This window comes from Trichophyton rubrum (assembly GCF_000151425.1).
Source record: "Trichophyton rubrum CBS 118892 genomic scaffold supercont2.3, whole genome shotgun sequence".
NCBI classification, from domain to species: domain Eukaryota; kingdom Fungi; phylum Ascomycota; class Eurotiomycetes; order Onygenales; family Arthrodermataceae; genus Trichophyton; species Trichophyton rubrum.
Window position 1 is genome coordinate 614,944 of NW_003456426.1, and position 26,616 is coordinate 641,559.

Below are 26,616 nucleotides of genomic sequence, written 5' to 3' on the forward strand. Positions count from 1 at the left end.
AATCACCGCCCAATTATAAGCCGATAACCATTGGAATCGCATTTGTCGCAACCAGCAGCGGCATTTCATCCCTGGCTCACCTAGGCACGTTATTCTATAACCCTCTGTTTGATTGTCCCCACATAATACGCACTTCCGCATGTGCATGCATGACCTTTCCAGGTATTTAATCCAAGTTGGCGGAACTCCGTGCCCCCGAGCCATCCTCAGGGGTGTTAGTGGAAAAGACAACAAGAGATAACTACCAAGACACTAAGGGACCCGAGTTCAATGTGGTGACGTGAGTTCCACCTTCCTTTACGATAACGGAGCAAATCCTGTATTTAGTGGCATCTGAAGAGTAGCTGGGATGATCTCCAAATAAGGACATGCTCTATTTCAAGTAACACAGGACAGCGAATCTCCTTTGGCTGTTTATGGTCTTTATTGACCAAATGAAAAAGTGTGTTATAATTTCACGAATCAGAGATTTAGGGCGAATGAAAAGATTGTCCCTAACCTTCCTGTCGCTGCTCTTGCAGCCCAAATTCAGTCTCTAGATGTGTCTTTAATTCAAGCTGGCGAATGGGAAAACTGGCAACGAATCCGCACATGCCGAAGGGTATTGCTAGCAACCATACAAACCTTAAAGATTGAGTATATAACCCAATCACCTCCGTTAATAGTTTCGGGTCATGCATGAGGGAGGATGAGAGTCCGGAACTTGCGAGTGCATATGCTCCACCGTTCGAGAGCTGACGCCTTAAAGAAGGATCGCTGATCCTTCCGAGAAGGGATTCAGTCTTCTCGTTAAATATTGCAGTGGGGATAGCAACCCCCCAGATGGACCCAAAACCCCGCATAAATGCCCAGGTTGCAGTTGCCGTAGCCATATCAGATTCGTGCAAGGAGGCTTGGATTGGCGGTAATGTGCTTGAATATATCAAGCCTGATCCAGCTCCAAAAATTATCTGGAACCCTGCCCAATACCCGGCCGACGAGTGTTGATCAAGAATTGAGAAGAGCCCTACGGCGATTGACATAAGACCGAAACCAATGAAATGGAAAGCTCGGTATTTGCCCCAGACGGAAATCAGAATACCGGCCAGGATGCCGAAGGGGGCAACTGCACCCGTAATTGGAAGAACGAAAAGACCAGACTTCGTTGCGGACGTTCCTAGCACAGCCTGGAAGTAGACTGGCAGGAAGTAGCCAACCCAATAGATCAGAATAGAACCCGTGAATCCTAGGATGAGGGAAAAGAGAGATGTAGGTGTGGGGAATAATCTCAATGGGATAGATGGCTCACGGCAGAAACGCGATGTCTGATGTGCATAGAAAAGAATCAATCCCAGGAACCCAATAACGAGGGGTAAAATAATCTTCCAAGAGGACCAAGGGTAGAGCGTGCCCGCCCAGGTCAATGGCAAGAGAATAGATATGACAGCCATGACAAGTATCATATTGCCAATAAAGTCCACACGTAAAAGCTGTTTGTAGAAACCATTACCTGGTGGAGATGCCACACGCAAGAAAAAATACAGCAAAATCAGGGATAGCCCGGAGAGAGGGAGGTTCATGTAGAAGATCCATCTCCAGGAGGCATGCTCAGTCAGGCCGCCACCAAGTACCGGCCCTACCACAGTGCCAATGGCCCAGATAACACCCATCAGCGCAACGTACTTTCCTCGTTCACGCATGGGTACCAGGTCTCCAATGACAATATCTATCAGGGTATTAATGCCCCCGCCGCCAATGCCTTGAATAGTTCTGCCTAGAATGATCACGGTAGTTCCGTTCGCACCTGCAGCTAATCCGCTACCGATAGCGAACCAAACAACCGAGAGGATTAAGAGCCATCTCCGACCAAAGATGTTGGCTGATTGACCGAAGAGGGGTTGCGTGACAGTAGACGAAAGCACGTATGCATTCGTAATCCAGATGTATAGAGGACCAGCACCCAAATCCTTGGATATAGTCGGCAGCGCCGTTGAAAGAATTGACGTATCGAGCGCAGATAAAAAAGTAGTCATGCATAGTGCAGGGAATATGGCCCAAAAACGCCATGTCTTCTTCGTAGAGATAACAGTGCTGATGGTATTGGCCTGGCCGTGTACCGCTGCTGCCCCTGTTAGGGTTACATTTGTATCAGTTCGGGAGCAGGAAACAGTTGCTTCTCTCATATTGGCCAACGCCCAGCAGTTATGCAGCTTGCTGTAATCAGGCCTCGGTAAAGAGGAGATATATTGAGCAGAGAGATTATCATTGAGCCGCGAGAATTCAGTCGATAGACACCAATATATATATATATATGTATGTATGTATGTATGTATGTATGTATGTATGTATCTATTCACAGTGTTAAGGGGCTCAAAAAAAGTCGCCCTCATTGTAAATCACCGATCCCAAAATGGTATGCATTGCGAGCATGTTGAGACAGCCGGGTTTTGTTATATCGACAGGGATCCCTAGACCATTCACCCCCGTCAGTCACTTCCGGTTGGTCTCATTGCGCTTGCATGGCGTTGAATCCCCGGAGCAAGTCGGCATCTCGTTCAGGAGCATGGCCGGCAACTTTTGACCATGGGTATCAATACAGATTTTAGCAGCAATTTACTGCATGAGATATATTGCAAAAGACTAATGGCATACGGGAGCCAATATACTCATGAGGTCAGAAGTTGATCCTGACTGTGGCATTCCGTTGGAGCATCAGAGTTGATCTCGCGTTTTGCGTGCGGTTATCAGAGCCAGTTAAGGTCCAGGGTCCTTGCTTTCGATTGGCTCCAATTTAACGATTTCTGATTGGTTTATTCTAGCTTACTTGCCGCCTTGGCATAGACTTCGCTCGACCAGCTATGAGAGAGTTTTCAGCCAGGCATTACCGGAGAGGGGCCGTTTACATAGCTGCCGGGGACATATCTCTTAGGTAACATTATATATCCGCACGATATAATGCTGACTGAAAGAGGGACCTGGAAATAATGCAGCTCGGGACGGGAAAACTCATAAGCTTACGACTTTATATGCTGACAAAACGCAAGGACCAGAGCCCCAAGTGGTTATATTATGGATTGTGATGATTGATAGTCTTGATCCGCTGCATAGTAAACATAGAGCCAGAACGCCGTCTCGTTGTAGGCAGAACATGGTTGTAGAATCATGAGTTAGCCATTTATCCAGTCTCCTGGTCATCAGGCTTAGCTAGATCATGCTCCCTTAGAAGAGCATCGATCTCATCAGCACCCCAAAGGTGGTGATAGATCTTGCCGTCCTTGGTCTTTCCAACAGTAGCAAACTCAACTAAAATTCATAATACTAGGTTAGAGATATCCAGTAACTAACCATAGAAAAGATATGGAGTGCTTACTCTTCTTGCTACTCAGCTTTGTAGAGTCCATGGTCTTGCTCAGAACCTTGACAGCCATGCCACAGGCCTCCTTCAAATCACAGTCTTCCTTGTAGTCTTGCTTCAAAAGACTTTGTGCACTAGCATTGTTAGCCCCGACACTGGTAGCTTTCCATCCACCATAGTTGCCGCTAGGGTTGCTCTGGTATAACTGGAATTGCCGGAGTGGGTCGTAGCCAGCGTAGATGAAGGATACACCGAACGGCCGGAGACCACCATGCTGGGTGTAGCCCTGCTTCAAATCGCATAATCGACGGACTAGTTGTTCACACGGGATATCTTCGTTATAGGTGAGGAGATATCGTTGAGCGGCTTGACGGGCGTAGTTGATGAGTATATTGGCATCGGCAGTCATTCCCGCAACGGCACATATCATGTTACTACAACCATATTATTAACAACGGGCGGGATTAGAACGGCTGCTCCATAGAAAATAACTGACTCATTTAAGATGTAGAGCTTCTCTGCAGAGGTGTCCTGCTCCAGAAGCTTGCTGGTGACTTTCCGCTCCGCAGCGAGAACTATCCCATCTTTGGCCAAGATGCCGAGGGCGGTTCCGGCGTGGGAGATGGCCTCTAGAGCATATTCAACCTGGTACAGGCGGCCTTCCGGCGAGAATATAGTCGTCTACAGCCAGTATCACCGTCAGTCTGGCGCCTTCAGCTAGCTGGCGGGCGGATTAGTCGGAAGGGGAGAGAGGCCTACCCTGGAGTCGTATCTCCGCGCCATTTATCCTGTTCCAAGTGCAAAGCCGTGTCTGTAACAGTTTATTCCCAAGCAATCTGCTTCCAGTGTTTGGTAGGAAGGTAGTGTCGGCCTCGTGTATGCGTTCTCCCTCTGCTTCCCCGCTGTCTGTCTGACTGTCGTTGTTGTTGTTCGGACAGCTCAAGAAGCAACTTTCAGTGAGTTAGGTTAGGCCACCAAAAGCATCGCGCGTACCAAGAGAGAGCTCGGGCCAATCAGAGAGCAGCCGCAGAACTTCAACATAAAAAAAACCCCAGAAAGGCAGAAGGCGAGGAGAGGGAGAACAACACCAGCGCAATTAAATACGTCTGCCAGGACGGCGAATACTTTGGGACATAGTGAACAGGATGCTGAAGTCGACTTATACTCCGGCTAACGCCCTACCGCCAGGATGGACCGAGCACAAAGCGCCCTCAGGTAAAGAGATACAGAAGCCATACCCTTGATCAATGGTTCACCCTGACACTTATATGTACCAGGGCATCGATATTACTATAATGCAGAGACAAAACAGTCAACATATAAGCGGCCTGTTGAAGAGACACCGGTGCCTGCTGCGGTACCAGCTGCACTACCGTCCTATCCGCTACAATTCCCACCACCCGCCCATGTTACGCGAGGCTTTGACCCGAACTTCCAAGGGCTGTCTCGAACTAGAGAGCACTATAGAAAACACCGTCATCCTGAAGACCGGCCGAAGAAAAAACACGCTATACCCGGATGTGCTCCGTGGGTTCTGGTAAAGACAAAACTGGGCCGTCGGTTTGTCCACAACCCAGAAACAAACGAGAGCTTTTGGAAATTTCCTGCCGAGGTGATGAAGGGTGTTGTGGAATATGACCGTATTGAGCGAGAAGCTGAAGAAAGGCGTAAAAGAGGAGAAGAAGAGACACCGAAAGCAGAGGCTGGTATTGAACCATCTGAAAAGCGATCGGAACAAACACCAGCGCCCACTGATGTTGTGCCCGAGAAACGAGACTCAGATAGCGAATATGAGGAGGTGGAAGTGACGGATGATGAAGAGGAAGAACCCTCAAAGCGACTAAAAGCCGACGAGGAAGTGAATCAGCAGGTCGAATTCAACGAAGACGACATCGAATATCAGTTGGCCGCCATGGCAGACGACTACGGCGGTGGCCCCGGCGAATATGATGAATATGGCGAAGGTGGCGAAACTGAATGGCAAGAGAATGAAGAGGAACCACCTCTCTCCGAAGAAGATACCATTGCGCTATTCCGTGATTTGCTTGACGACTTCAGGATAAGCCCATATACTCCTTGGGAAACTATCATTGAAGAAGGGAAGATAGTTTTTGACCCGAGGTACACAGTTCTGCCCAATATGAAATCAAGACGGGAGGTCTGGTCGAAATGGAGCCGTGACCGAATACATGAGCACAAGGAACGCAAGAAGAAGGAACAACAGGCAAACCCTCGGATTGGATATTTTGCTCTTCTGCATGAGCATGCTACCCCTAAACTCTATTGGCCTGAGTTTAAGCGAAAGTATCGAAAGGAGCCGGAAATGAAAGACAGCAGAATACCAGAAAAAGAGAAAGAAAAGCACTACCGTGACCATATCGCAAGACTAAAACTTCCAGAAAGTACTCGGAAGTCTGATCTATCTTCTCTACTCAAGTCTATCCCGCTATCATCACTCAATGCGTCAAGCTCGATCCACTCACTACCTCAGCAAATTCTATCCGACATTCGATATATATCACTATCTTCGCAAACCAGAGATGAGCTTATTGGGTCTTACATCCTTACACTACCCGCTGCTCCAGAGCAACCAGATACGCTAGACGATGCAGAAAAGGCCGAACAGCTAAAGAAAGAGCAAGAACGGCGAAAGCGGGAGAAGGCCTTGCATGACCGTGAAATGAGAGTGCAAGAAGAGAAGCGAAAGCAGCAGAGAGCTGTTATGCATAGCAAAGATGCCCTCCGCCAGGAGGATGAAGAGATTCAGAGAGCTATGAAAGTGGGCAGAGAGGGTTTAAAAAGTTATATGGATGACACCTAGCTGCGTGTGTACCGCATGAATTCTGGTGGCACTAATTGTAAATAGGAATCGCGCTATGCTATATTACATCAACGAACATCATCGTTGGAAGACGAATTAAACGTAGGGTATCGTTTTATAAAAGACTGATTCAGGGCAATCTTTAACATTTGTACAAATCCTTTTTTCATCATCTAAATCCCCAATCATCCCAACTTTCCCCCTCATCATCATTGTTTTCGTCTTCGTCCCCATCATCAGCCGTGTGATTATCCGACAGCCCACTTTCTTGTACATCGTTAGGTCTGCTACTCTCTTCTTCTCGTTTGCGGCGAATCTCATCCCGCATCTGCTTTAGCCGTTTGACACGTTGATCCAATTCCTCCATCTCGTCGAATTCTTCCTCTAAGAATCTAGTAGCATCCTCACGGTCCCCCAGTAATGCTGCCTCCCGGCTCTTTGCCATCGCCTCCCGGTCCTCGCGTTCACGCGACTCAAGTTCAGCGGCAGACACGGGGGCAGCAGATATTGTCGCAGAGGTATTTATCATGGTAGGCGGTTGCTCCCTGGAAGGCTGAGCAACTTCCCGCTCGAAAGCTGCCCACTCATCCTCATCGACATCTTGATTTTCAGGTGCAGGTGGAATCTCCTCGGTAATCATCTCAGGTGCGGACTCCATTTTATCCGCACTTAAGCCTCGGGGAGGAGATGGTCCATCCAGTATCTCTGCTATACTATTGACAGTCGGGGCACTCTCATCTTTCACCCCTTCTTCTGTGTCTGCTCTGGGCTTCTTCCGTGCTGGCTCCAAGTCAGGGCCGTGTCTGCGTTTTTTGGCGGCTTTCGAGCTTGGGAGTTGTCTTGACGCGAGTTCGTTTCGAAGGAGTTCCCGAACATCTACCATAGCGACTTTCTGAGAGAGTGATAAAGATTTTTGGTAATCGGCCTGTATAGTCGACCTGGAATGGTGACGCTATCAAGAGCTGTAGGCATCTTGTCGTTAGCTCGCTATTGCGGCTCCAGTTAAACTAAAATGATTATGTAGTTAAGATATTGTCACGTGAATTGATTGACTTATCCAATCAAAGTTTAACTCTATGTTATTTTTTAGCTTCATTGGAGCTTCCATCACAGCAACATTGTAACTGACCAGTCCTCGAGGGAGACTAGAAAGAATGCAAGGAAGAGAGATGAGTCATCATTATTCTATATAGCATCATATCTATACACATAATTTCGTGACGGTAATCAAAGATTCGTAGGAAAATCATCCATCTCAAAAGGCTTTCTTAAACCAGAGATCTACTTGAATCGTCGAAACGCCATTCCAGCAGCTAATCCAACAGCAAGGCCGACTAGACCTGTCATGATAGTCTCACTCTCCAGACCAATGTTAAACCAATCTGCCATTTTTTAGTTAGCTATGAATTGCCAAAATTAGAATATTATATTATATGAACCTACCCCTTTGCGCCTCTAGCTCAGGCGCAGGCGCATCTACGGGACTCTTAGTGAAGTCCCCTAAATTGCAATCCCCAGACTTTTGTTTACCGTAGCTGACTTTTGCTTGGAGTTCGGGGTCTATGTTCAGATAAAGATCGATAATGATATTCACATCTTCGCTTGTATCTTGCACAGGAACTGCTCGTCTATGTTCCCTATATCCCTTCCTTGTACGGTGCTTGGTATCACTTCTAGTTACCTCTGTTTCAGTCTCCTCTTCCGAAGAGCAATATCGGCCAAAATTACCCCAGTGCCTCTTTCTAGTCTCTTGTTTTGGACTGGCGAGTTGTGGACGCCGCCTATTCCTATAAATGTTACTTAGCCAAGAAGGAAAGGCAGAAACCTGGGTGTCTCCATAGCTTTACATACCATTTTTGACCAACACGTGGGTGCCTTAGTTTTTTCACCCGCTCATATGAGCTACCTAAAGAAGTTTCCGTGGAGGCACTCTCGGATGGTGAGAGTGCGGAACTTGGAGAAGTAGGGATGCCCATGCGCCATTCCATAAAATCAAACTCGGACATCATAACGACATCAGTGTCATCAGGGTCCATAGGCTCCACGCGAATATTGGTACCGTACATTTTGTCATACATGAGTAACTCATCATCTGTCGAAACATCAATGGATAGCTTACGGTAACGAGGTGACCCAGGTTCCCCGCTAGTATACTTCGGCATGTCCGCAGAAATGCGACTTGACCGAGATAGGGTATTAGCAGCTAGTACTTCGGTGCGTGAAGCTTCTTGGCTCTTATCTTGATTCTTTATCCCTTGGGGTTCGGTCACTGCCTCTTTTTCATTCATATTCTCAGTGCCTTGGCTCTGCTGGATAGAAAAAATGGACTCATCCTCACCCGGCTCTACTGTGGGTTGCAAATGGGGGGGAATGACTCTGTCTAGATGATCGTGGGTTTTTGTTGGGGATGATTCTCCAGCGTCAGCCCCATGATCGTTGATTGGTATATTTTCAGCCTCGGTTTCTTGAAGCTCTGGTACTCTTGGTCCATCACCAACACACCCATCGAAGAGCGAGTGTAGAGGTGATGGCGAACGAGGAGGTGTAGGTATACCTTTGGCTCGTCTCTCTTCTCTTGTCAACCTCTCAAACTCAAATAGTGGAATGAAATTGCGTGGGCCTGGCTTGGAAAAGACACGATATTTTGACTCCCTGAGCCTAGCCACTTTCTGCTGTATCTCCTGGTCCTCAGGTGAGATATTTTCAGATGTATCCATAGTTTCACGTAAAGGATTAGGAGGAGTTCTGGAATGGTTTTTTACGCGCCTATCACCAGACAGTCGAGGGCCAATTAGCTCTTTAAACACCCAAGGGGCAGACGCAAATTCATCGTCACTAAGCGACGTATCTATATCAGATGCATCCTCGCCTAGCATTTCTTTTTCAGCTCGCCATCTTGCGCGGGGGTACTCTCTGTGCTGCCTATCTTCTGAATCTTCGGCTAGGAGATCCTGATCCAGGCACTGTTGACGCATTCCTGCGTCTTTTGCTTTGCCCATTCTCCTGCTTCTATACCTCTTCTCTTTAATGCTGTCCTGAAATTCTTGGTATCCCTTGGCTGGAGCTGCATATCCTGATTCATCAGCAGGGTATCGCAGATGAAGTATGTCACAGTGAATAGGAAGGTCTCCCACATCATCTTCCGTAATTCCCAGATCATCTTCGCTCGGCACTTGCCTCTCCCCTTTGGTGCAAATAGTAAAGGAGGTGGCTGCTTTATCCTCAAATACCCAAGAAGCTAAATTTCGAACCCGAGTCTTTTTCCTCAGCCGTCGAGACTCTAGGCTTTCCGCAGGGAGGCCCTGAGCTAAGCATCTGGTTCTTTTTGCTTCACGGCACTTCTTGATTTCATGATTTCGCTTGTTCATCAGGTGCTTTAAACCAACATTCCATTCTTGGTATCCATTGGCTGGGGCAGCATATCCCGATCCATCGGCGGGGTACTTTAGATCAAATAATTCCAGGTGACAAGGAAGCTCCTCGGCATCATCTTCATTTATCGAGTCGTCTTGGTCTGGTCTGATACAGTTGGTAGAGTTAGAGTCGGATGGATCGGGATCACCAAGTTTGGATGACGTATCACCAGAGTGATTGACAAAATTTTGAATCTGATCATCCATCGAAGTGGTAGCCGGGCTGTCCTTATGGTTTTGGTGGTCGATGTTACTCGTATCACATACTAGGTCCGCCTGCATTTTGAAGGCGTACAGTATCCAGTATGTTGGGGATAAAAGGTAATTTGGATGCAATGATAGGTGAACACGGAAAGTGTCTCTGCCGGTATGTAAGGAGAAAGAAGATGAAGAAGCTAGAGACCAGAGAAAATATTTATCCACGATGTGGTTGCTTGTTGGGGGGACAAACAGGCAGGGAGCAGTGTCTATGCCTCTAAGCGCCGGGGCTGGTGTTGTTACAAGTTAACCATCCCTGCATAACTAATAGGCAAAAATATACTCACAGCAGTCCTATTAATAGGACAAGTTTGTCGACCCCAGTCGGGCGGTTAAGCATCAGATTATCCAGAGTGTTCTTGTTACCAGCCGAGAATATGTGAAACAAGCCCTGGGTTGTGTTGTGCTACAACGCTAACTGGGAGAGGAGTGCATATAGTTACTCCCATGTTGCGCCTGGCGTTGTAATATACAAGATCTTAACTCGCATGAAGACGTCCCTGATATACCCCATTTTGTTTGATCTAGGCAACATGGTCACGCATGCTCGATTGAGGTCTCAGGCTTTTAATAGTTATTACCGCATTATTGTGCCTTCATAGCTTGGAATTGCTGGCCATCCAACCAACGATCACAGGCAGAGGATGGCTGCAGCGCTGGCATCTACCCTAATAGCTCCTCCTATTTCTCCACCAAAATATTTAATGCAAGCCGTCCCGGTGACACTGCTGCCTACCCAGGAAGCTGGAGGTAAATCTCAGAACCCCGGCGAAAGATCTGGAAAGCAAGAGAGCTGCCATTCTAGCCAATTACTTCCGGTATGGCACAGAAATTCCATGCAGAAGAATACTTCTAGAAGCCCGGGCCGAAGAACAACGCGTTGCTGCTGCTGCTGCCTGCTTGGGTTGCAAACAACTGGCTCTTGACTCCTAAGAAAACAGCATCGGAAGCAGCAGCAGACGCCAAGGGAGGCTGCTGCTGAGGGAGGCTGAGTATACCGTGGGTATTGAATCCAGAGCCTCGGATAGCTCTGTCGCCAGCTTCCGTGGTATGGTCGATTGGCTCGCAATGGCGGAAACGCATGTAGCACTTAGCCATCAAGGGCACTCGTTCTAAGCTCAGAATGTCTCATTACACTGGAAACTTAAAATATGCCATAAAATACTCGACAGAATTCAGCTTGAAGTTTCTAAACTTCCTCCAGTGAAGCATAAACCTAGGGCCCTGGTCTGCGATGACTTATTATGTCTAGAGCCAAAAAAAAAAAAAAAAAAAAAAAAAAAATTGAGCATGTGAGCTAATGAGATGTGTTCAAAAAGCATGCTGAGCTATTATCCAGAATATAAAGATATTAGTATTAAGCTAGTTAATAAAAGTAAGGGAGTTCTCCTTTTCCTCCGTTGTTCTTGTTGTTGTTGATATAAAATTGTCTTTTTGATGTTGAATTTAGAGTAGGCTATCACGTGAGAGACTAACCACTTCTAGTAACTATTTGTCAGCCAACTTTTTTTTCTTTCTTTTTATAATAATAACAACTTCAGCAACGTCGCAGCAATAACAAGTTTCTCTCTTTTCTTTCTCCTTACGCACTTTTTGTTTTGTGAATATTAGGGGTGCCTATAATAACTTATCACAGCACTACTCTCTACCTGATAAAAGATACCACACTGCACCGTGTCCTGAGCGCGCTTTTTGCTTCATCCCATTCGCGCAGACAGCCCCAATACAAGCAGCGATAAGCAAGAGTGCGTTTTCCTGTTTCCAGGGCAGCGATACCGTCACTACATAATCTTGAGTTGATAAAGGGAAGAGATATAATTACGATTCCTTCTCTTACGGTACGGCTATTGAGTCTGGGAGTGGAGGCTTTCCCCGCACAAGAAAAGTATCACTCTGGTATACACGATATTACGTTCAAGGAGGGAGTTCAGATATCAGTTATCCGTCACGTCTGCTGTCATCAGAGACAAGCCCTGTGTATTACTCTTAAGCACCTTCGATGCCTGTAGTCAAAACGGTTTCGTTGGGTTGCAAGCAGAATCAACAGCCCTCGACGCTCCTGAGCTTCAAAGGATTGTAGACTATCGGTTATCAACAGCGTTTCTGTCTCCTTAACTTATAAGATCATGGCTGGTAAGCACTTGTATCCCACACTGTACATTCTTGGTTTGCCAGAGAGCATCCAGACCAGCGATGCCTTCGTGAAATTCCCGCCATCTGCGTCGTGGAGGGAACAGGCCTCATTGTTATGAACAGAAGCTAACATATGGTGACAGACGAACCACGCCGCTCTGGCCGAGCAACCAAAGGCCAGCACAAGAACCTCGATATCGACCCCCCGCAAAACAAACGGAAAAGTAAGGGCCAAGGAAAGGGTCAAAAACAAAGCTCGAACGAACCCACGCCGCCCGTGTTAAACGAAGAAGACGAAATAATCCGATGTATATGTGGCGAATACGAGGAGGAAGAAGACGTCGAACGTGATATGATATGCTGTGACAAATGTGCTGCCTGGCAACACAATGACTGCATGGGTCTTGTCTTCCCAAAGGGAGAAGAGCCAGCTGAATATTTTTGCGAGCGGTGCAAACCAGAGAATCATAGGGAGTTGTTGGACAAGATAAGTAGGGGTGAGAAACCATGGGAAGAAGCGGCAGCAAAAAGAGCACAAGAGGCGGAAGAGAGGAAATCTCGCAAAAAGAAGGGCGGAAAACGAGGAAAGAAAGGTAGGCAGAGTGACGTCAAGCCGGAACATGGCGATACTCCAACTATGGCCAAGAGTGACAAGCAGTCACCCCCGATGCAGCACAATATTGAAGTAGCTGTGCCTGCTCATCATGAGGACGTTGGTGCCCATAAACGCAAACATGAGGAACGAGAGGAGGGTATCACGCAGGAATCCGTAAGTTCAACTATATCTGTCCCCCTTTTTCCCTGATACAAGCTTACCATAACAAAACCCTAAGCAGGGTTCGAGACAGAAACTGCAAAAACTGTCTACAAACCTCCCAGTATCATCCTCGCCTGTTCAGAGTGGAATGCAAAGTGCAAGGCAAAGTGCCACGAGTCCAATGACTCCTATCCAGGGCCCCAATTTGAAATCTCGGTCTGGGTCTACAGCTGGGACCGATCACCTGATTGTAGCCAGAAGAAGCGCCGCAACTGCTTTGTCCAAGCTGGTCACCGAGATTGCTGGTACTGCAGTGGCTGCTGGGACCTTCACTATCCCATCAGACAGCACAAAAGAGGCTGTCGGTGAAAGGCTCGGAACAGAGATAGAAGATTGTATGTACAGGAATCTTTGTGGGTCAACTGGGGAGCCTAATGATGCCTATAAAAACCAACTGCGGACCATCTTGTTCAATGTAAGGAAAAATCCTTCGTTACGTGATAGTCTGCTTGTAGGCCGTACAACACCAGATGCTATATCGACAATGAGCACACAGAACATGGCCAGCCAAGAGCTGCGTGAAAAAGATGAAGAGATCAAGCGGGAGGCTGAGAGACAGCATACTATCATCCAGGAACAGGGACCTCGTATCAGACGGACCCATAAAGGAGAAGAGCTGGTAGAGTCCGATCCACAGACCATTGGCACCGAATCCGTCTTCTCTACCGCACCAGCTCGTCGGGACACTGCTACCGAAAGCGAGCTACCATCCGCCAAGAGCCCGCGGCATACCAGCCCAACTGCTGCCCATGGCCAACAATATGCAGATAGGACTGCGCGTGAAACTTTTGATACCAATCGCCGAAACTCTTCCAATTTCAATATTGAGAACGTTTGGTCAAGCGTTCACTCTCCTGGCGCCTCTCACTCGGAACAGCAATTCGGTCCGGCATCCTCATTCAATGAGCCTCCACACCCCATGAACAAAGTCCAGGAGGACGCAGAGATTGACAACTTGTTAAGGGACGAAGCTGATTCCCCGCCCTATTCTCCCAAGGACATTCAGGACGATGGAGACATTTGGCACGGTTCTGTGTCTATGAGCTCTGTAGCTGAATTTCGGACCGCCGGGAGACATGTCGGTGGTGCGGACCTCAGTGCAAAGATTCCCTGGTCACAACTTGTACCTCCAAGAATCACAGTGGATGGTCGGATTGATATCCAATTGGCAAGTAATTACCTTTGCGGATTAAGATATAGCCATACTACAGATATTTCAGTGGTGGCCCTTGAGCAGCCCCATGCAGCAGATGATGCCGTACAATTCAACAGACTGTTCAATTATTTCATGGACCGCAAAAGGTACGGAGTGGTCGGGAAACACCCTCTTCCTGCTGTTAAGGATGCCTACCTAGTGCCCGTGGAGGCCGGTCACAGCAAGAAACCCGACTTTATTGAACTACTCGAGAACAACCAAGTCCAAGATCCCACACCGACCCGGCTTCTCCTCTTTGTTCTTGTTGTCAAAACCAACTTCAACCAGTCTACACCCTCCCATACAACCCCCCAAGCCCCTTCCAGGAGTGCTGCCAGTCCTTTGCAAGGGGATAATGAGTACAACCCAGTCGATCCCGCAGCGCTAGGCCTCGCTCAGGGTCCCGCCCAAGGTCCTGATCCCCAACGAGGACAGTTCAACAACGGTTCCACTAACGCCCCGCTGCCTAATCAAGCCATCACTGGCCAGCAGGCAGCCATTCACGTGCTTGGATCACTAGCTGCGGCTCCCGCTATCCAGGAGTTGTTGCAAAGAGTGCCTAATGCGAGTGTCGAGCAGCTCAATGTAATAGCAGGCATCTTGAGACAGAATCCGTTGGCCGCCAATAACCTGCAACTGCTAATGGGTGCGCTTTTACAGACAACAAATGGAACACAGTCAAGTTAAAGACATTTTGCCTTGCTCACTGATACCCAGTTATGCTCTCTACGCAAGTTCTACCCGCAATTGGCGAGTCGGTGCTTTTTCTACCCACAAAAGCAACTGCTTGTCTTAATGTTTTAAGCACGGACAACCAATTTATTACCGAGTAGTACTTGTGCTGATACTTCTCGATCATTTTTCTGTTTTGAGTGAACCGTTCTCCCCGAGATATGCTTATTCCAATACCTGTATGCGTGTACATATGTTTCTGTAATTTCTCTTTTACCCATCTGCCCTTCTCCACAAAAACGACAAAGGCATGCCTCTAACATCTTTGGAAGATCCAGGGCACTGAAAATTTATCCAATGGAAGTGTGGCGTATGGGTGGTATTTTGTACTTTTCTTTGTTTCTATCCTATGCCATGGGCCTGTTTGAGTGGTGTTTGATTTATTGGAGAACTGTGGCATACTTTGTATGATTCTATTACCTCTGCAATTGCAACTGTCCGGTGACGCTAACAGCAAGGTTTTTTGAGAAAAATTGTATTAATGTCTTCAATTTAACATTGTCACACTATATTTCGTAGACAACGCCTCTATTTAAGGGCGAGTGCTCAACAAGACCTTAGACAGAGGACAGGGAACTAAAAGATAGGACAAATCACAGTTCGATGTAAGTTAATCGGTACTAGTATCAGCTATCTTTTAGAACCAAAAACCTAGCAACGCCGGCGCTATGCAGATGACATTAACGGGAGTGGTAAGTTGATTACCATCTATTGTAACCACCACCGCCTCCTTTTCTTCTATGGCCACCTCCACTACCTCTGTAGGAACGACCGCCATATCCACCGCCGCCATCTCGGCCCCAGCCAGCATCATCAAAGCCAGCATCACCGCGACTGGATGGACCATCATCGTGTCTGGACGGGGGCTGCCCCTTCATCTCTTTCTGCAAAATACTGTAGGTCTCCCTCATTTTCGCATACCCCAAATGCATTTTCCCGAAGAAATGGTCAGCAAGTCGACGGTCGTTATCTAGTCGGCTGAGATACGCTCCGCACACATCACAAACCTGCAACTTCTGGTGCCCTGAAGGACCAGACGTATCCGCGAGGGCCTTAAGGTCTCGTTCGAGAGACTCCTTCTGATGCTTAGCAGTTCGTACTTTGTAGAATTCGTCAATAGCAGTGGCAACTGCTCCAAGTTCACCGAGAACGGACGTTTCCTCGAGTCCAGCGTTGATGGTTTTATTCAGATCCGATATTTGCGACAACTATTTATTTGGTTCATTTAACATTAGTAGACTGAGTTTTGAGTACACCAACGGAGTGACAATAGTTACCAAATGGTTTGTTTGCCGTATTTCGTCAGGCGTCTTCTCAAGGCGACGTTGTGCCGAATCTATCCTCCTGTTACATTCATCGATGTATTTCTGCATATCTCGCAAGTAGTCGTACTCGAACCCCCATTTAGCCTTTTCGTGTGATGATGCAGCATCATATTCAGCTTTCAAGCCTTCGCTGTGCAGTTTTGGACAGGGTCCTAGGTCTTGCTTCGTGTTGGTAAAGAGGTCGTGGGGGCATGTACCAGCGAGATAGGAGCGGCAGACTTTCGGGTCGGTGATCGCAACTTGCGCATTTCGACCAGAACTAGGTCCCCCAATCAGCTGGTCAGCTTGAGAGACGCGATGAGTCAGTTTATGCAGCACTTTTTGGTTTGACGTTGTTAAACGCAGGAAACACTTACCTCCCATGAGCTGCTCCAAGAGCTTCCGCTGCTCTGCAGCCATTGTGTGTTGGAGAGGCGCAACCCAGAGACAGTGCCAAATTGTAGATAAGAGTCAATGCAGCTTGCTAAAATAAACTGTCCCTGTACAAATAACCCCCGTGAGTCTTCGATCTTATATCGTTCTCCTTATCTCCCATCAAACGTTGTTCAACTTTTGCGCAAAAGCGAGAAAAGAGACTCTCATTTGCCGCTGTTATTATATAATCAATAACTTAACATACTAGGCGCGCGCTTATTTATACCGGCATCAAAAGCAAAGAAAACACCCGCAAAAAGGAGATCATGACGAAGACGAAGCAGACGCAAGACGATACGAAGAAGAAGGGATCAAGCTGGAGGTCAGGGATGGTGCTAACTGGCTGGGAGTGACAGCTCTTTTTCTTTTCGCTCCCTCGATATGAAGTCCTCCCTGTATTCGCTGCTCTGGACACTGGTAGTCTCAGCTCTGCTCGCCGCCGCCAATACCATAGACTACCATGAGCAGTTGGTGCTTCACCCACTGCCGCCATCAAACCTGCTTGCTTCCTTCAACTTCCGCAGTAATGAATCCAGTGCTGCGTTCAAACAGCAGAATTACCGCTATTTCCCCCGCTCTCTAGGTCAGATCCTACAACATACACATACGAAGGAATTGCATCTGCGATTTACCACCGGACGATGGGATGCGGAGAACTGGGGAGAACGGCCCTGGCACGGCTTCAAGGAGGGAGGCACTGGAGTAGAGCTCTGGGCGTGGATTGAGGCGCAGGACGCTGATGCGTATGAGAATGTTGAAACACTCGATATTTGAAATAGAGGGCTAATACAGAATACATATTCTAGAGCATTCAAAAAGTGGATTTCGCTCACGCAGTCATTATCTGGACTATTCTGTGCATCTATGAATTTCATCGACTCGACACGGACCACGACCCCTTCTCTTACTTTTACCCCCACTGGAACTATACCGCGTGACGGACTACATCTTCTCCATGGCACGCTGCCGGGTGAGGTTGTGTGCACCGAGAACCTGACGCCCTTTTTGAAGCTTCTGCCATGTAAAGGTAAAAGCGGCATATCCGGACTCTTCGACGGCCACAAGCTCTTTGATGCGTCATGGCAGACTATGTCTGTCGATGTTAGGCCGGCTTGTGCGGATGACAATCCTGAAGTATGCAATGTCGAGATTGAGCAAACTGTCGATATGGTACTGGATCTGGATAGATCAAAGCGAGCAAGAGACAACCCTATTCCTCGTCCTGTTCCTGCTGCGGAGTTGATTTGTGATGAATCCAAACCCTATCATTCCGGAGACTTTTGTTACCCTATCGGGGCATCCCGGTCGCAGACATGGAGCATTGAAGATGTCTTCGGGCGAACGATACCCTCCAGCTGCCCCCTCGGTCGGGATGATGCGCAAACTGTCTGTATCAAGGTCCCCGATAGCATGGAGGTATTGCCGAGTTCTGACGCAGTAGAAACGCGTGCGCCTGACGGCAAATCGCGCTGTTATTCTCTGCATCCCAACCAGCCCTTTAATCTGGTCGTCCCCGCGCAGCACTCCAGTAGCAATTCCTTGGAAGCCCAAGTTGTGCATTTGGAAAGGACCATAATCGGTCACGGCCAAGAACGAGGCGGCCTCAGATCTATATTGACCAACCCTTCGCAAACCGATACAGCTAACTTCGTTTACTTTGAAACTCTTCCCTGGTTCATGCGCCCGTTTTTGCACACGATGAAAACAAAGATTAGTTATGGCTCAGAACCAGCGGTCGAAGTACCGCTCTCTGATATTATCAAGGACATCTTTTACCGGCCTGCTATTGACCGTCGTCGTGGCACGCAGTTGGAGCTCGTCTTGTCTGTCCCTCCAGCCTCGACAGTCACCCTGGTATATGAGTTCGAGAAGGCCATCCTTCGGTATACGGAATACCCACCAGATGCCAACCGAGGCTTCAATGTTGCTCCCGCCATCGTTCGCGTTCTAAATAGAAACGAGTCGATAATGGTGCCTCCCGTCTATCTACGCACCACCAATCTTCTTCTACCGCTTCCGACGCCTGACTTCAGCATGCCGTACAATGTCATCATCCTGACAAGTACAGTTATCGCCCTCGCCTTTGGGAATATATTCAATGTGATCATCCGCCGGTTTGTTACCCTCGAGGAGGTACCTCGCCGAAACATCAAAGCGCTTCTACTGGGAAGAGTGGCAGCTCTTAAAAGCAAGCTGGGAATAAAAAAAACAGAGAAAGTAGCGTAATGCAGTATTTTTCTAGTTCCTACTGGCTGGTCTTGATATCCATGTAAATATCGTCATAGCTGGGTTCAAAGGAGAATATATAACTACCTAGTCGGCCATTGAATACGTAGAGTATGAAGTAGCTCAGTTGGCCCTGGAGAAAATATCAACCTCCATCCTTGCAATCAACTCAGACCAGGCCGGCCGGCTGTTCGTACAATTTGTTAGTTACGAAGTCCGTCGCCAGTTGATAGGCCAATCTAGTTAAATATCCCGGGGTCTCGACTTCGAACTTGGCTTGAACTTCCCCAGAGCTCGCCAAAGAGTCCAGATATCCCAGAACTCCGCGACACAAGGCTTAAAACACCGCCATCGCACGTCAGTCTCCTCGATATACTCCTACCGACTGCCTGCCAGCGACATTATCCTCGCCGTTCACTTACAAAACTACTACCAAACAAGCAGAACCAAGCAAGATGGCTACGCGCCGCGGGGCCGCAAAGGAGGCGCAGTCCGAGATATCAACACCAAAGCCGGCATCCTCGCAGCCAGCCGGTACTGAGTTAAGATCTCTCCCCGGGTATGACTCTACTTCTAGCTCTTTCTGCGATCTGTTTGTGCTCGGGAAGGTAGCTAACTGGTCAAATGGTTGCGATGCAGTGGCGTGTTATGGAAGTTCATTCTCTACTCGGTGATGATCGTGTGCTGTCCTCTCGCGACATACTACGGGACTGTAGACAGGGTATTCGGCGGTACGTCAATCACAATCTGCTTGTCTCATGGCATTGCTAACTGATATGGGTGTAGGCAACACTACATATGCGGGCGCAGCGGCGGCGGGAGCAGCAAACGTGGTGTTGATCGTGTATATCATATTTGCCATTCGAGAGGACAACGAGATCGAGAGGAAGGCCGCAGATGAGTTCAAGAAGGATAGATGAGTGAATACTGTGTTTGGTTTGGTTATACACTATAAGCCATGGTTTATATAGCAATGCAGATGGTTGATATTTGATAATAACTATAGATCTTGGAGACTGCAGAGCTGGTATTCATTCTTGAAGTAAGATATTTACAGAGCAGAGCGCACTCCAGGCCTGATCAGTCGTATCAAAGGCGTAAAATGGGAAAGAGAAAGAAGTCAAGGTATCAAATCAAACGAAGTCCAATTGCGTCGTCGTCTTTCCGTTCCACCCGTTGCATTCCATCCACCCATATCCATATCCATACCGTGCCATAAAACTACCCACAGAAAAACTGACTTCCGTAGATCACAAGATATAAACAGAGAAATCAAACGACGGTTCATGTTGGAGTTGAAGCTGAAGGATTAATAGAGATATATCGTTGCCCAGAGCAGTAAAACAAAGGAAACAATCAAATGGTAGAGTTGGGGTCGTGATATCATCAAACATGAGTCCAGCGAGTAAGTAAATAGACAAACGGGAACAATTCAATGGCAGATCCTTGGTGGTAGCCCTGGACCGTCCCATCGATCAAAGAGTAACAGCAAATAAATCTTTCTTTTTCTCTAACCTTGATAGTTAAGAGGAAAGGAAAGAAAGAGAAATGCGTAGGCCTTTTTGTTTAATCGTACATGGCTGGATCAAGTCCTGCTAATCCGGCGCTTGAACCAGCTCTTGCGTTTACCTTCCTGCAGTGTTGCTCCTGTCACAGCCGGTGGAGGAACAGCAACGGGAACTTCCTTCCGAGGAACGATAGGTGGAGTCTGGTACTGTTGTTTCAGTTGCTGCTGCGGAGGCGAACTGTAGATATTCTCTTGGCCGGAATTCATGAGCTGCTGGGACTGCTCTAGATGTGGATCGGTGCCAAAGCCAGTGAACCCATAGGACTCGGTAGGCTGGTCATCATACTTCTGGCCCTGAGGATGGTGTTGCTGTTGCTGCTGCTGCGCCAATCTATCCATGGAACTGTTGACAGAGCTTGGATCCGTTGAGTTTACCCAGTGATCCACAGATCTACCGCCGGAGCCCGAGGGAGAGTTGGAGTTCGGGTTGTCCTGCTGGCCCTGGTACTGGGGCTGAGGGTAGTAAGAGTTGGCAGTGCTAGGGATGTGTGTTGGGTAAGAGCTGTAGGCATAGTTAGGGTCTGAGTTGGTGCGAGATGGAGGAGCCTGGCGGGGAGGTCCGACTCGAGCAGGTCGTTGGTTGCTGTAGTTGTACTGGCTCATGTCCACTGCCGAGCCGTAGCCGTTGCCGTTACCGTATGCGTCGACGTAGCTTTCTGGTCTGGACTGGTAGCCGCGGGAGACCGAGTAGCTGTCGTAGCCACCTCGTTGGTAGTATTGGCCATTCGACCGATCTGAAACATGTTAGTATGGGTGTTGTAGATCTAGATATTGGCAGCCAAACAACAAGACGGGTAGATGCATGAACGATGACATACCACCTCCAAAGAAGCTTGTCGGCCTGCTGTGGCCATTCGTACTCTCATCTGGGGGGAGCTGTGTTAGCTGTAGCTGTATTTAACTAGTCGGAGTCGTAGTGGCTGCGGTGGACCAACCTGGCCGGGCATAGGACATGCGCCGACTGCCGTAAGTGCCGTCGATAGCAGCCTCGAACGATCTGATAGTGTCCAGCGGGCGCTCAAAGCGATACCTCGTGGGGTTCGACAGGTCCGGCTCCGCTACGCCTTGTTAGCCAGCGAAGTTTCAATTGATAGATATGGTATATACAGGAGTAGCAGCAGCGGGCACTCACTGATGGGGTTGCCGAAGCGGTCCTTGTGCTGAATGCCTCGCAGCTGTCCGAGACTCGACTCCTGCAGCGCAATTGCAGCTATAACAGTCAGCATTGACTGCCAGGACACAAATACAAGTTAGTATAAAGGGACTACTAACCAGGCTGCGCTTCGCTCATGGCGAGCGTGGGGTCGGCGTGGGTGCGCATCTTGTTGCTGCCCGGCCGGTCTGCGCTCTTGTCCGACAGGTCGGTATTGTTCCTCGCATGGCCATACGGGCGCTGGCCGGGGCTTCTCGGCTGCTGCTGCTGCTGCTGCTGCTGCTGCGACGAGCTCGAGGTCTTCTGCGGGCTCAGCGGCGGCTGGTTGGAGGCAGACTTCCTCGACTTGTTGCTGGCGAAGCTGAGGACTCGCCCGAGCTTGCTGGGTTTCTGGTCTGGCATGGCGATAACTAGTTATACAGAGCAGATCGGGGGGCAGCACTATCGAGCGTACGACGGAATAACGAGGCGAGCACTGTTCTAGACGACGATGAAGCGACAGAGGGAGGATAGCAGTGAGCAGAGGCAGGCAGATGAAGAAGAGAAAGAAGCAGAAGCAGAAGCAGAAGCCCTTGACAAGGTGGCGCGTCGCACCAAGGACGCTGTGTAAGCAGGCAGACTTGACAGCCAGACGGCCAGACAGCCAGACGGCAGCGGAGAAGAAGCAAAAAAAGGATACGAAGATGTCTCGGAGTGGCTGGGCAGCTTGCTTGCCTGCCTGCTAGTCTGTTAGTTAAGTGACTTTAGCTATGCGCTGGCGGGCCAGGATGCGCTGCCTGGATGTCTCTCTCGCTGGGGGCAAAACTCCACCAGCCACGCAGCGCTGACATCATCGCCGGCACTTTTGTCTACTCGACGGTTACATTTGATACAGTTGATACAGACAGCCTGGGGAGTGACACTTGGAGCTGGGCGAAGTGGTATTTATTTGTTTATTTTGATTTATCGTAACGTCGGCAGAGACAGCGAGCTCTTCGATCTACCGACACAGACAGACAGACGCGGACCAGGAGCACCACCGCAGCCGCAGCGAGGCCAGACAGATCGTCCTCCCGCCATTATTTGTAGTCGTATACTTTAAGAATGTAAAAAAGAGAGAAAGACAGCGTCCGTCAGTCGGCTCTCATGCACGCGCAAGGCTCAGCTCTTCGGCTTCGAGTCAGGTCGGGTCGTCCGTCGGCCGGTCGAGTGGCTCGTCTCTGCAACCCGTCCCCTCGCACTCCTCTCAACAACACCGCTAGATGGAAGATGGGTAAAGCATGACTCTGACGGATGCACCGAACGACTTGGGGGGTAGGTTGTGTCGGAACTGGGCGCGGACAACACCAGAGTTTCCTATCAACCGTCAGTATTAAAACACACAAACACACAGAATTGTTTTAGTCGTGTTTGAGCATACCGTGTGGCCGGGTGACTTTGCCCCAGATGACTCTGATCTTTGACCCTCTGACCTCGCGCTTGGCTCTGTAGACGAAAGCGACCTTCTTGCCGGAGTAGAAACTGGTATATACGTTAGAACGTGTATCCTGGGCATGTCTCACACCAGGTTCATAGACGGCAGACATACGTAGCGGCCTTGGAGTCCTCGACGCCCTCGAGCTTGATAAGACTGTACACTGTTAGTTATCTTCATGTCCGGTCCTGTCTGCAGCTGGTATAAGGGACATACCTTGTGTTGGGGTTGGTGACGCGCTTTCCACGCTGGTAGCTCAGGTGTCGACCCCTATACAGCACACACAATCAGCACTTCCATCCATTGTAGATCTGAGTATCTTCTGCAGCCCCATTTATCTCTATCTTCGCATCCATATCCATGCATTCATCCATCGATATTCGTATAACCCCCATCACATAATATTCAACCATATTCCCCGGTCCAATGTCACCCCCTCAATCGCATGATATTCCACCTCTTCGAATCCAGCTCTTCCACTTCTCCTCTCAATTCACATCACCGGGACAGGGTAGGCGCTTACTTGACATATACTACGCAAGTCAGTCAGCATCATCTTCACCTTCATCTTGATCATCTCTCCAGCTTCAACATCAACAATATCGAATCAACACAGTCGCATCCGGCAGTACTCACATCTGTGACCGTGATTGAATCCACCACAGTGCGATGATACGACCGAAGAAGCGTATGAGTTCCAAGTCGAAGTCTAAGTCGTCCCTGAGGTGTCGTCGTCGCTGTCTTCTTCGTCTTCGTCTTCGTCGCTTCGACTTTTTTCCTTTTCTTGAAGTTTTTGTGAAAGTTCGTGTCTTGAGTCGCGCTAATCCTAAAGCGGATGTTAGCGAGCCCTAGTCATGTGATTCAGCTTTGAGTTTGGAGTCTTGGCTATTTTTAGACAATCAAAGTAGATTTTGATATATTGATGTTGATATTGATTTTAGAGATATTGAATGAAGAGAGAAGAGAGGATGGAAGTTCTGATGATTGACCGCCGACCTAGACTACCACTAACCACGTACCATGCCATGCGCCGGTAGACAGAGATATAGAGAGATAGACACAGGGAAAGACAGGAAAGAAGGAAATTAATACTGTAGAGAGACAGGCTGGCGGACAGACAGACGGATAGAGAGACATATATAAATACGAACAAGAATGGAAGACTAGATATGAATGGAAACAGAAAGAAAAGGGAAGAAGAGGAAAGGAAAGAGGCTACTCGACTTTGAGCCTCTTGTCAACAGCCGTCTCGCTGCTGGATTCGGGCTCCTTTCTCTTCCGGTCAGACTCGTCGTCTCGCGCATTACCATGGGCACCAGCGTTACCATGCATATTGGCATTGGAGCCGCCGCTGCTGCTGCCGGTGAACGGCTGAGAGGGATTCTGCAGGACAGGTGTTGAAAAAGTCAGCGGGCTAGGAAGCATGTTGCTATCGGGGCCGGAGCGGCCAAAGCCCCATTCAGGATAGAAGCTGGACGGAGACGGCAGTAGGGTATCGGACACAAAGCGACTGGGTAAGGCAGATATGGGGGTATCGATGTTGTTGTTGCTGTTGTTGTTGGTACTGCCCCCGTTGTTGGATGGCTGGCTGTTTGATGCTGGTGGAGGAGGGCGGGCGAAAGGGTTAGGCGGACCATGGGCGCCGGCACTGAGTAAGGCAGATGCCGAAGGGGATGGCGGCGGTAGAACAACGGTTGAGTGGCTTGCTTCTGCGGGTTTGCTTGTTGTAGGCGGTCCGCTAGGTCCGGTGGAGGTTGATGCGGCAGCGGCAGCACCACCACCACCACCACCACCAACACCGGGAGCAGGGTTGGTTCCTGTCGCAGGCGAGGATCCGGCGGTGATACTACCTGCGTCCGACGTCTCACTAGGGATCTGAACCTTGAGAATGGGTCGTTTGATGTTTGACTGGATGCTGTTTGTCCTCGAGGGCGGCGGTATGGAAGAGACTGACGTTCTATGGGGTATCTGCTGCGGTGGTTGTGCTTGAACTTGTGGTGGTGGTGGTGGTTGTTGTTGCTGTTGCTGCTTGGGAGGCTGTCTAGGTTCCTTCTTGGGCGACTCTACCGACGGGCCGAAGCCAAAGTGCTGTACCAGGACCGAACCACGATCGTCTATGGGGGTGAAGATGGATCGTGACTTGGTGGGCATGGGCTTTGGCTGCGGCGGCGGGCTGCGGTCCACTTTGATCTGTTGTTGAGATTGTTGAGGTTGTTGCGGGTGTTGCGGGTGTTGTGGTGGGTGATGCTGTTCCTGGAAGGCCGGGGCCGGGGGCATGGATTGCCGCCTGTTGTCCGGGATGTACTGCTGGGCCATTGCCGGATGCTGGTGGTGGTGCTGCTGGTGGTGATGCTGAGGCGGCGGCAGCGGCTGGTGCGAGTAGTACTGCGGGTGCTGCCTTGGTATCTGCTGCTGCTGCTGCTGCTGTTGCTGCTGCGGCTGCTGGTAGTTCTGCATGTAGAATCCGTTTTGCGCACCGGGCGTCGGCGCTGGAGGGGGAGTGCCGTGCTGATGTTGCTGCTGAGGGTGGTGTTGCGGGTGCATGGCCATCCGCTGGACATGGTTGCGCGACGAGGGCCGCGAGGGCGCCTGTCCGGGAGGCGCATGGGGCCCGTCTATCGGAGGAGAGACGGACGGAGGCTGCTTGATGTGTTGTGGATGCGGGTGCGGCTGTTGATGCTGATGTTGCTGCTGCTGCGGTGGCGGCGGCGGGTGGTAGACGGGGGCCATCTGCTGCTGGTCGTCTGGCGCGGGCGACTCCTCGTCTTCATCGTCGTCGAGCGCGCCTTTACCGAGAAAGTCGGCCGGCCCCTTGTGCTCGTGCGGCTGTCCATACTAGACGTTCGTTAGCACCACATGTAGCAGCATGTAGAAAAGATAACAATAATAAAAAAGGAGGGACGCACGTATTGGTATCTGCCGAGGGTTTCCTGGATGTCGGCGGAGGAGAACTCGTACAGCTTCTTGTTGTGGCCGAAGATGATCACAGTGACATCGACCGAGCAGAGCACGGAGAGCTCATGGGCCTTCTTGAAGAGGCCACCCTTGCGTTTGAGGAAGGTGACGGAGCGGTTGCGATCGTCCTTGATGGCCTTGATCTCGATCTTGCGGCGGCCCATGGCCAACAGTTCATGCCCTGCGGTCCGCGTCTGCCTGCTGTCGCCGTCAGTCTCTGTCGCTCAGTCGCGGTGCCTGGCCCGTCCCGCGCCCGCGTGCGTTGTCTCGGCTGTCGAGCCCGCCCGTTCGCCGTCGAGGGAGCCTTCGCTGGGGGGAGCCTTCGCTGGCTATAGATCGAGGGTCGAGATGTTGGCGTCGCTGCTTGGTTGTTTGTGTTATTCTAAACATAGAAAAGTGAGAAATTTCTATAAAAAGACGAAGAAGAAAAAAGTTACTAAAGATAGAAAAAGGCCGTGGCAGCAAGACGCTGACTCAGCGGGACGTCGACTTAAGGCTGCTGACTCAGCGACAGACCGCAAGGAGCGTGGCAGTAAGAATTAAGGTCAGGGGGTGCGGCTCGTACTTCCACGCCGGCTCCCTTTAATTCGACGTCGACGCTCGAAAAGGCGTGCAAAAGCGAGCATAAACAGAGCAAATCAAACGGCGATTCTAGTATAAGAAGGATATTATCAAGTCAAAGGCCGAGAAAAGAAGGTGGGTGAGGCGGCTGGCGTGGGCGAGCAGCCCAGCGAAACGGCCTGGATGTGACTGGGTCCGCTCCTTGCTTTTTCCTCGACGGTTCCTCCTACTGTCTTCTCCTTCGTACCCTGAGCTTGCA

General features: G+C 49.4%; 12 protein-coding genes across 14 annotated transcripts; 4 read left to right on the forward strand and 8 right to left on the reverse strand.

Moving 5' to 3' along the window:
* Positions 1 to 494: 494 nt before the first annotated feature.
* Positions 495 to 2,162, reverse strand: TERG_02961 (uncharacterized protein; the record flags this gene model as incomplete). The annotated part of the gene is made up of 1 exon (XM_047747999.1): positions 495 to 2,162. One exon carries the CDS (start codon positions 2,160 to 2,162, stop codon positions 495 to 497), a length of 1,668 nt encoding a protein of 555 aa, XP_047603972.1.
* A 992-nt stretch (positions 2,163 to 3,154) lies between these two features.
* On the reverse strand, positions 3,155 to 4,117 carry TERG_02962 (uncharacterized protein; the record flags this gene model as incomplete). The annotated part of the gene is made up of 4 exons (XM_003235859.1): positions 3,155 to 3,282; positions 3,350 to 3,768; positions 3,831 to 4,015; positions 4,094 to 4,117. 4 exons carry the CDS (start codon positions 4,115 to 4,117, stop codon positions 3,155 to 3,157), a joined length of 756 nt encoding a protein of 251 aa, XP_003235907.1.
* An 832-nt stretch (positions 4,118 to 4,949) lies between these two features.
* TERG_02963 (uncharacterized protein) lies at positions 4,950 to 6,155 on the forward strand (the record flags this gene model as incomplete). The annotated part of the gene is made up of 1 exon (XM_003235860.2): positions 4,950 to 6,155. The coding sequence occupies one exon, from the start codon at positions 4,950 to 4,952 to the stop codon at positions 6,153 to 6,155; it is 1,206 nt and encodes a 401-aa protein (XP_003235908.2).
* Positions 6,156 to 6,324: 169 nt separating this feature from the next.
* Positions 6,325 to 7,038, reverse strand: TERG_02964 (uncharacterized protein; the record flags this gene model as incomplete). Its single annotated transcript, XM_003235861.1, has 1 exon — positions 6,325 to 7,038. One exon carries the CDS (start codon positions 7,036 to 7,038, stop codon positions 6,325 to 6,327), a length of 714 nt encoding a protein of 237 aa, XP_003235909.1.
* Positions 7,039 to 7,436: 398 nt separating this feature from the next.
* Positions 7,437 to 11,082, reverse strand: TERG_02965 (uncharacterized protein; the record flags this gene model as incomplete). Its single annotated transcript, XM_003235862.2, has 3 exons — positions 8,007 to 11,082; positions 7,599 to 7,942; positions 7,437 to 7,537 (listed from the first exon to the last, which is right to left on the reverse strand). Exons 1-3 carry the CDS (start codon positions 9,848 to 9,850, stop codon positions 7,437 to 7,439), a joined length of 2,289 nt encoding a protein of 762 aa, XP_003235910.1. The 5' UTR covers positions 9,851 to 11,082.
* Positions 11,083 to 12,864: 1,782 nt separating this feature from the next.
* Positions 12,865 to 14,658, forward strand: TERG_02966 (uncharacterized protein; the record flags this gene model as incomplete). The annotated part of the gene is made up of 1 exon (XM_003235863.2): positions 12,865 to 14,658. The coding sequence occupies one exon, from the start codon at positions 12,865 to 12,867 to the stop codon at positions 14,656 to 14,658; it is 1,794 nt and encodes a 597-aa protein (XP_003235911.2).
* A 746-nt stretch (positions 14,659 to 15,404) lies between these two features.
* On the reverse strand, positions 15,405 to 16,427 carry TERG_02967 (uncharacterized protein; the record flags this gene model as incomplete). Of its 2 annotated transcripts, XM_047749483.1 has the most annotated exons (3): positions 15,405 to 15,911; positions 15,981 to 16,312; positions 16,385 to 16,427. In XM_047749483.1, the coding sequence occupies 3 exons, from the start codon at positions 16,425 to 16,427 to the stop codon at positions 15,405 to 15,407; spliced, it is 882 nt and encodes a 293-aa protein (XP_047605791.1). The 2 variants fall into 2 exon arrangements, with proteins under 2 accessions (XP_047605791.1, XP_047603973.1); XM_047748000.1 differs by having other exon boundaries at positions 15,981 to 16,427.
* Positions 16,428 to 16,718: 291 nt separating this feature from the next.
* On the forward strand, positions 16,719 to 18,846 carry TERG_02968 (uncharacterized protein). Of its 2 annotated transcripts, XM_003235865.2 has the most exons (2): positions 16,719 to 17,185; positions 17,249 to 18,846. In XM_003235865.2, the coding sequence occupies exons 1-2, from the start codon at positions 16,824 to 16,826 to the stop codon at positions 18,666 to 18,668; spliced, it is 1,782 nt and encodes a 593-aa protein (XP_003235913.1). In that variant the 5' UTR covers positions 16,719 to 16,823; the 3' UTR covers positions 18,669 to 18,846. The 2 variants fall into 2 exon arrangements, with proteins under 2 accessions (XP_003235913.1, XP_047605792.1); XM_047749484.1 differs by having other exon boundaries at positions 16,724 to 18,846.
* A 277-nt stretch (positions 18,847 to 19,123) lies between these two features.
* TERG_02969 (uncharacterized protein) lies at positions 19,124 to 19,588 on the forward strand (the record flags this gene model as incomplete). Its single annotated transcript, XM_003235866.1, has 3 exons — positions 19,124 to 19,227; positions 19,308 to 19,399; positions 19,455 to 19,588. The coding sequence occupies 3 exons, from the start codon at positions 19,124 to 19,126 to the stop codon at positions 19,586 to 19,588; spliced, it is 330 nt and encodes a 109-aa protein (XP_003235914.1).
* Positions 19,589 to 20,253: 665 nt separating this feature from the next.
* Positions 20,254 to 21,790, reverse strand: TERG_02970 (uncharacterized protein; the record flags this gene model as incomplete). Its single annotated transcript, XM_003235867.1, has 5 exons — positions 20,254 to 20,969; positions 21,054 to 21,101; positions 21,171 to 21,293; positions 21,368 to 21,445; positions 21,508 to 21,790. The coding sequence occupies 5 exons, from the start codon at positions 21,788 to 21,790 to the stop codon at positions 20,254 to 20,256; spliced, it is 1,248 nt and encodes a 415-aa protein (XP_003235915.1).
* An 835-nt stretch (positions 21,791 to 22,625) lies between these two features.
* Positions 22,626 to 23,254, reverse strand: TERG_02971 (60S ribosomal protein L33; the record flags this gene model as incomplete). The annotated part of the gene is made up of 5 exons (XM_003235868.2): positions 22,626 to 22,723; positions 22,788 to 22,888; positions 22,956 to 22,997; positions 23,058 to 23,111; positions 23,136 to 23,254. The coding sequence occupies 5 exons, from the start codon at positions 23,252 to 23,254 to the stop codon at positions 22,626 to 22,628; spliced, it is 414 nt and encodes a 137-aa protein (XP_003235916.2).
* An 802-nt stretch (positions 23,255 to 24,056) lies between these two features.
* TERG_02972 (uncharacterized protein) lies at positions 24,057 to 26,158 on the reverse strand (the record flags this gene model as incomplete). Its single annotated transcript, XM_003235869.2, has 2 exons — positions 25,748 to 26,158; positions 24,057 to 25,676 (listed from the first exon to the last, which is right to left on the reverse strand). The coding sequence occupies exons 1-2, from the start codon at positions 25,958 to 25,960 to the stop codon at positions 24,057 to 24,059; spliced, it is 1,833 nt and encodes a 610-aa protein (XP_003235917.1). The 5' UTR covers positions 25,961 to 26,158.
* Between the last annotated feature and the right edge of the window lie 458 nt (positions 26,159 to 26,616).

What these genes read in the sequence shown, in the direction of transcription:
- TERG_02968 (XM_003235865.2), top strand. Translation starts at nt 16,824, where the DNA reads ATGAAGTCCTCCCTGTATTCGCTGCTCTGGACACTGGTAGTCTCAGCT. An exon ending in GAGGCGCAGGACGCTGATGC is followed by an intron (nt 17,186 to 17,248) that starts GTATGAGAATGT and finishes TACATATTCTAG; the next exon opens with AGCATTCAAAAAGTGGATTT.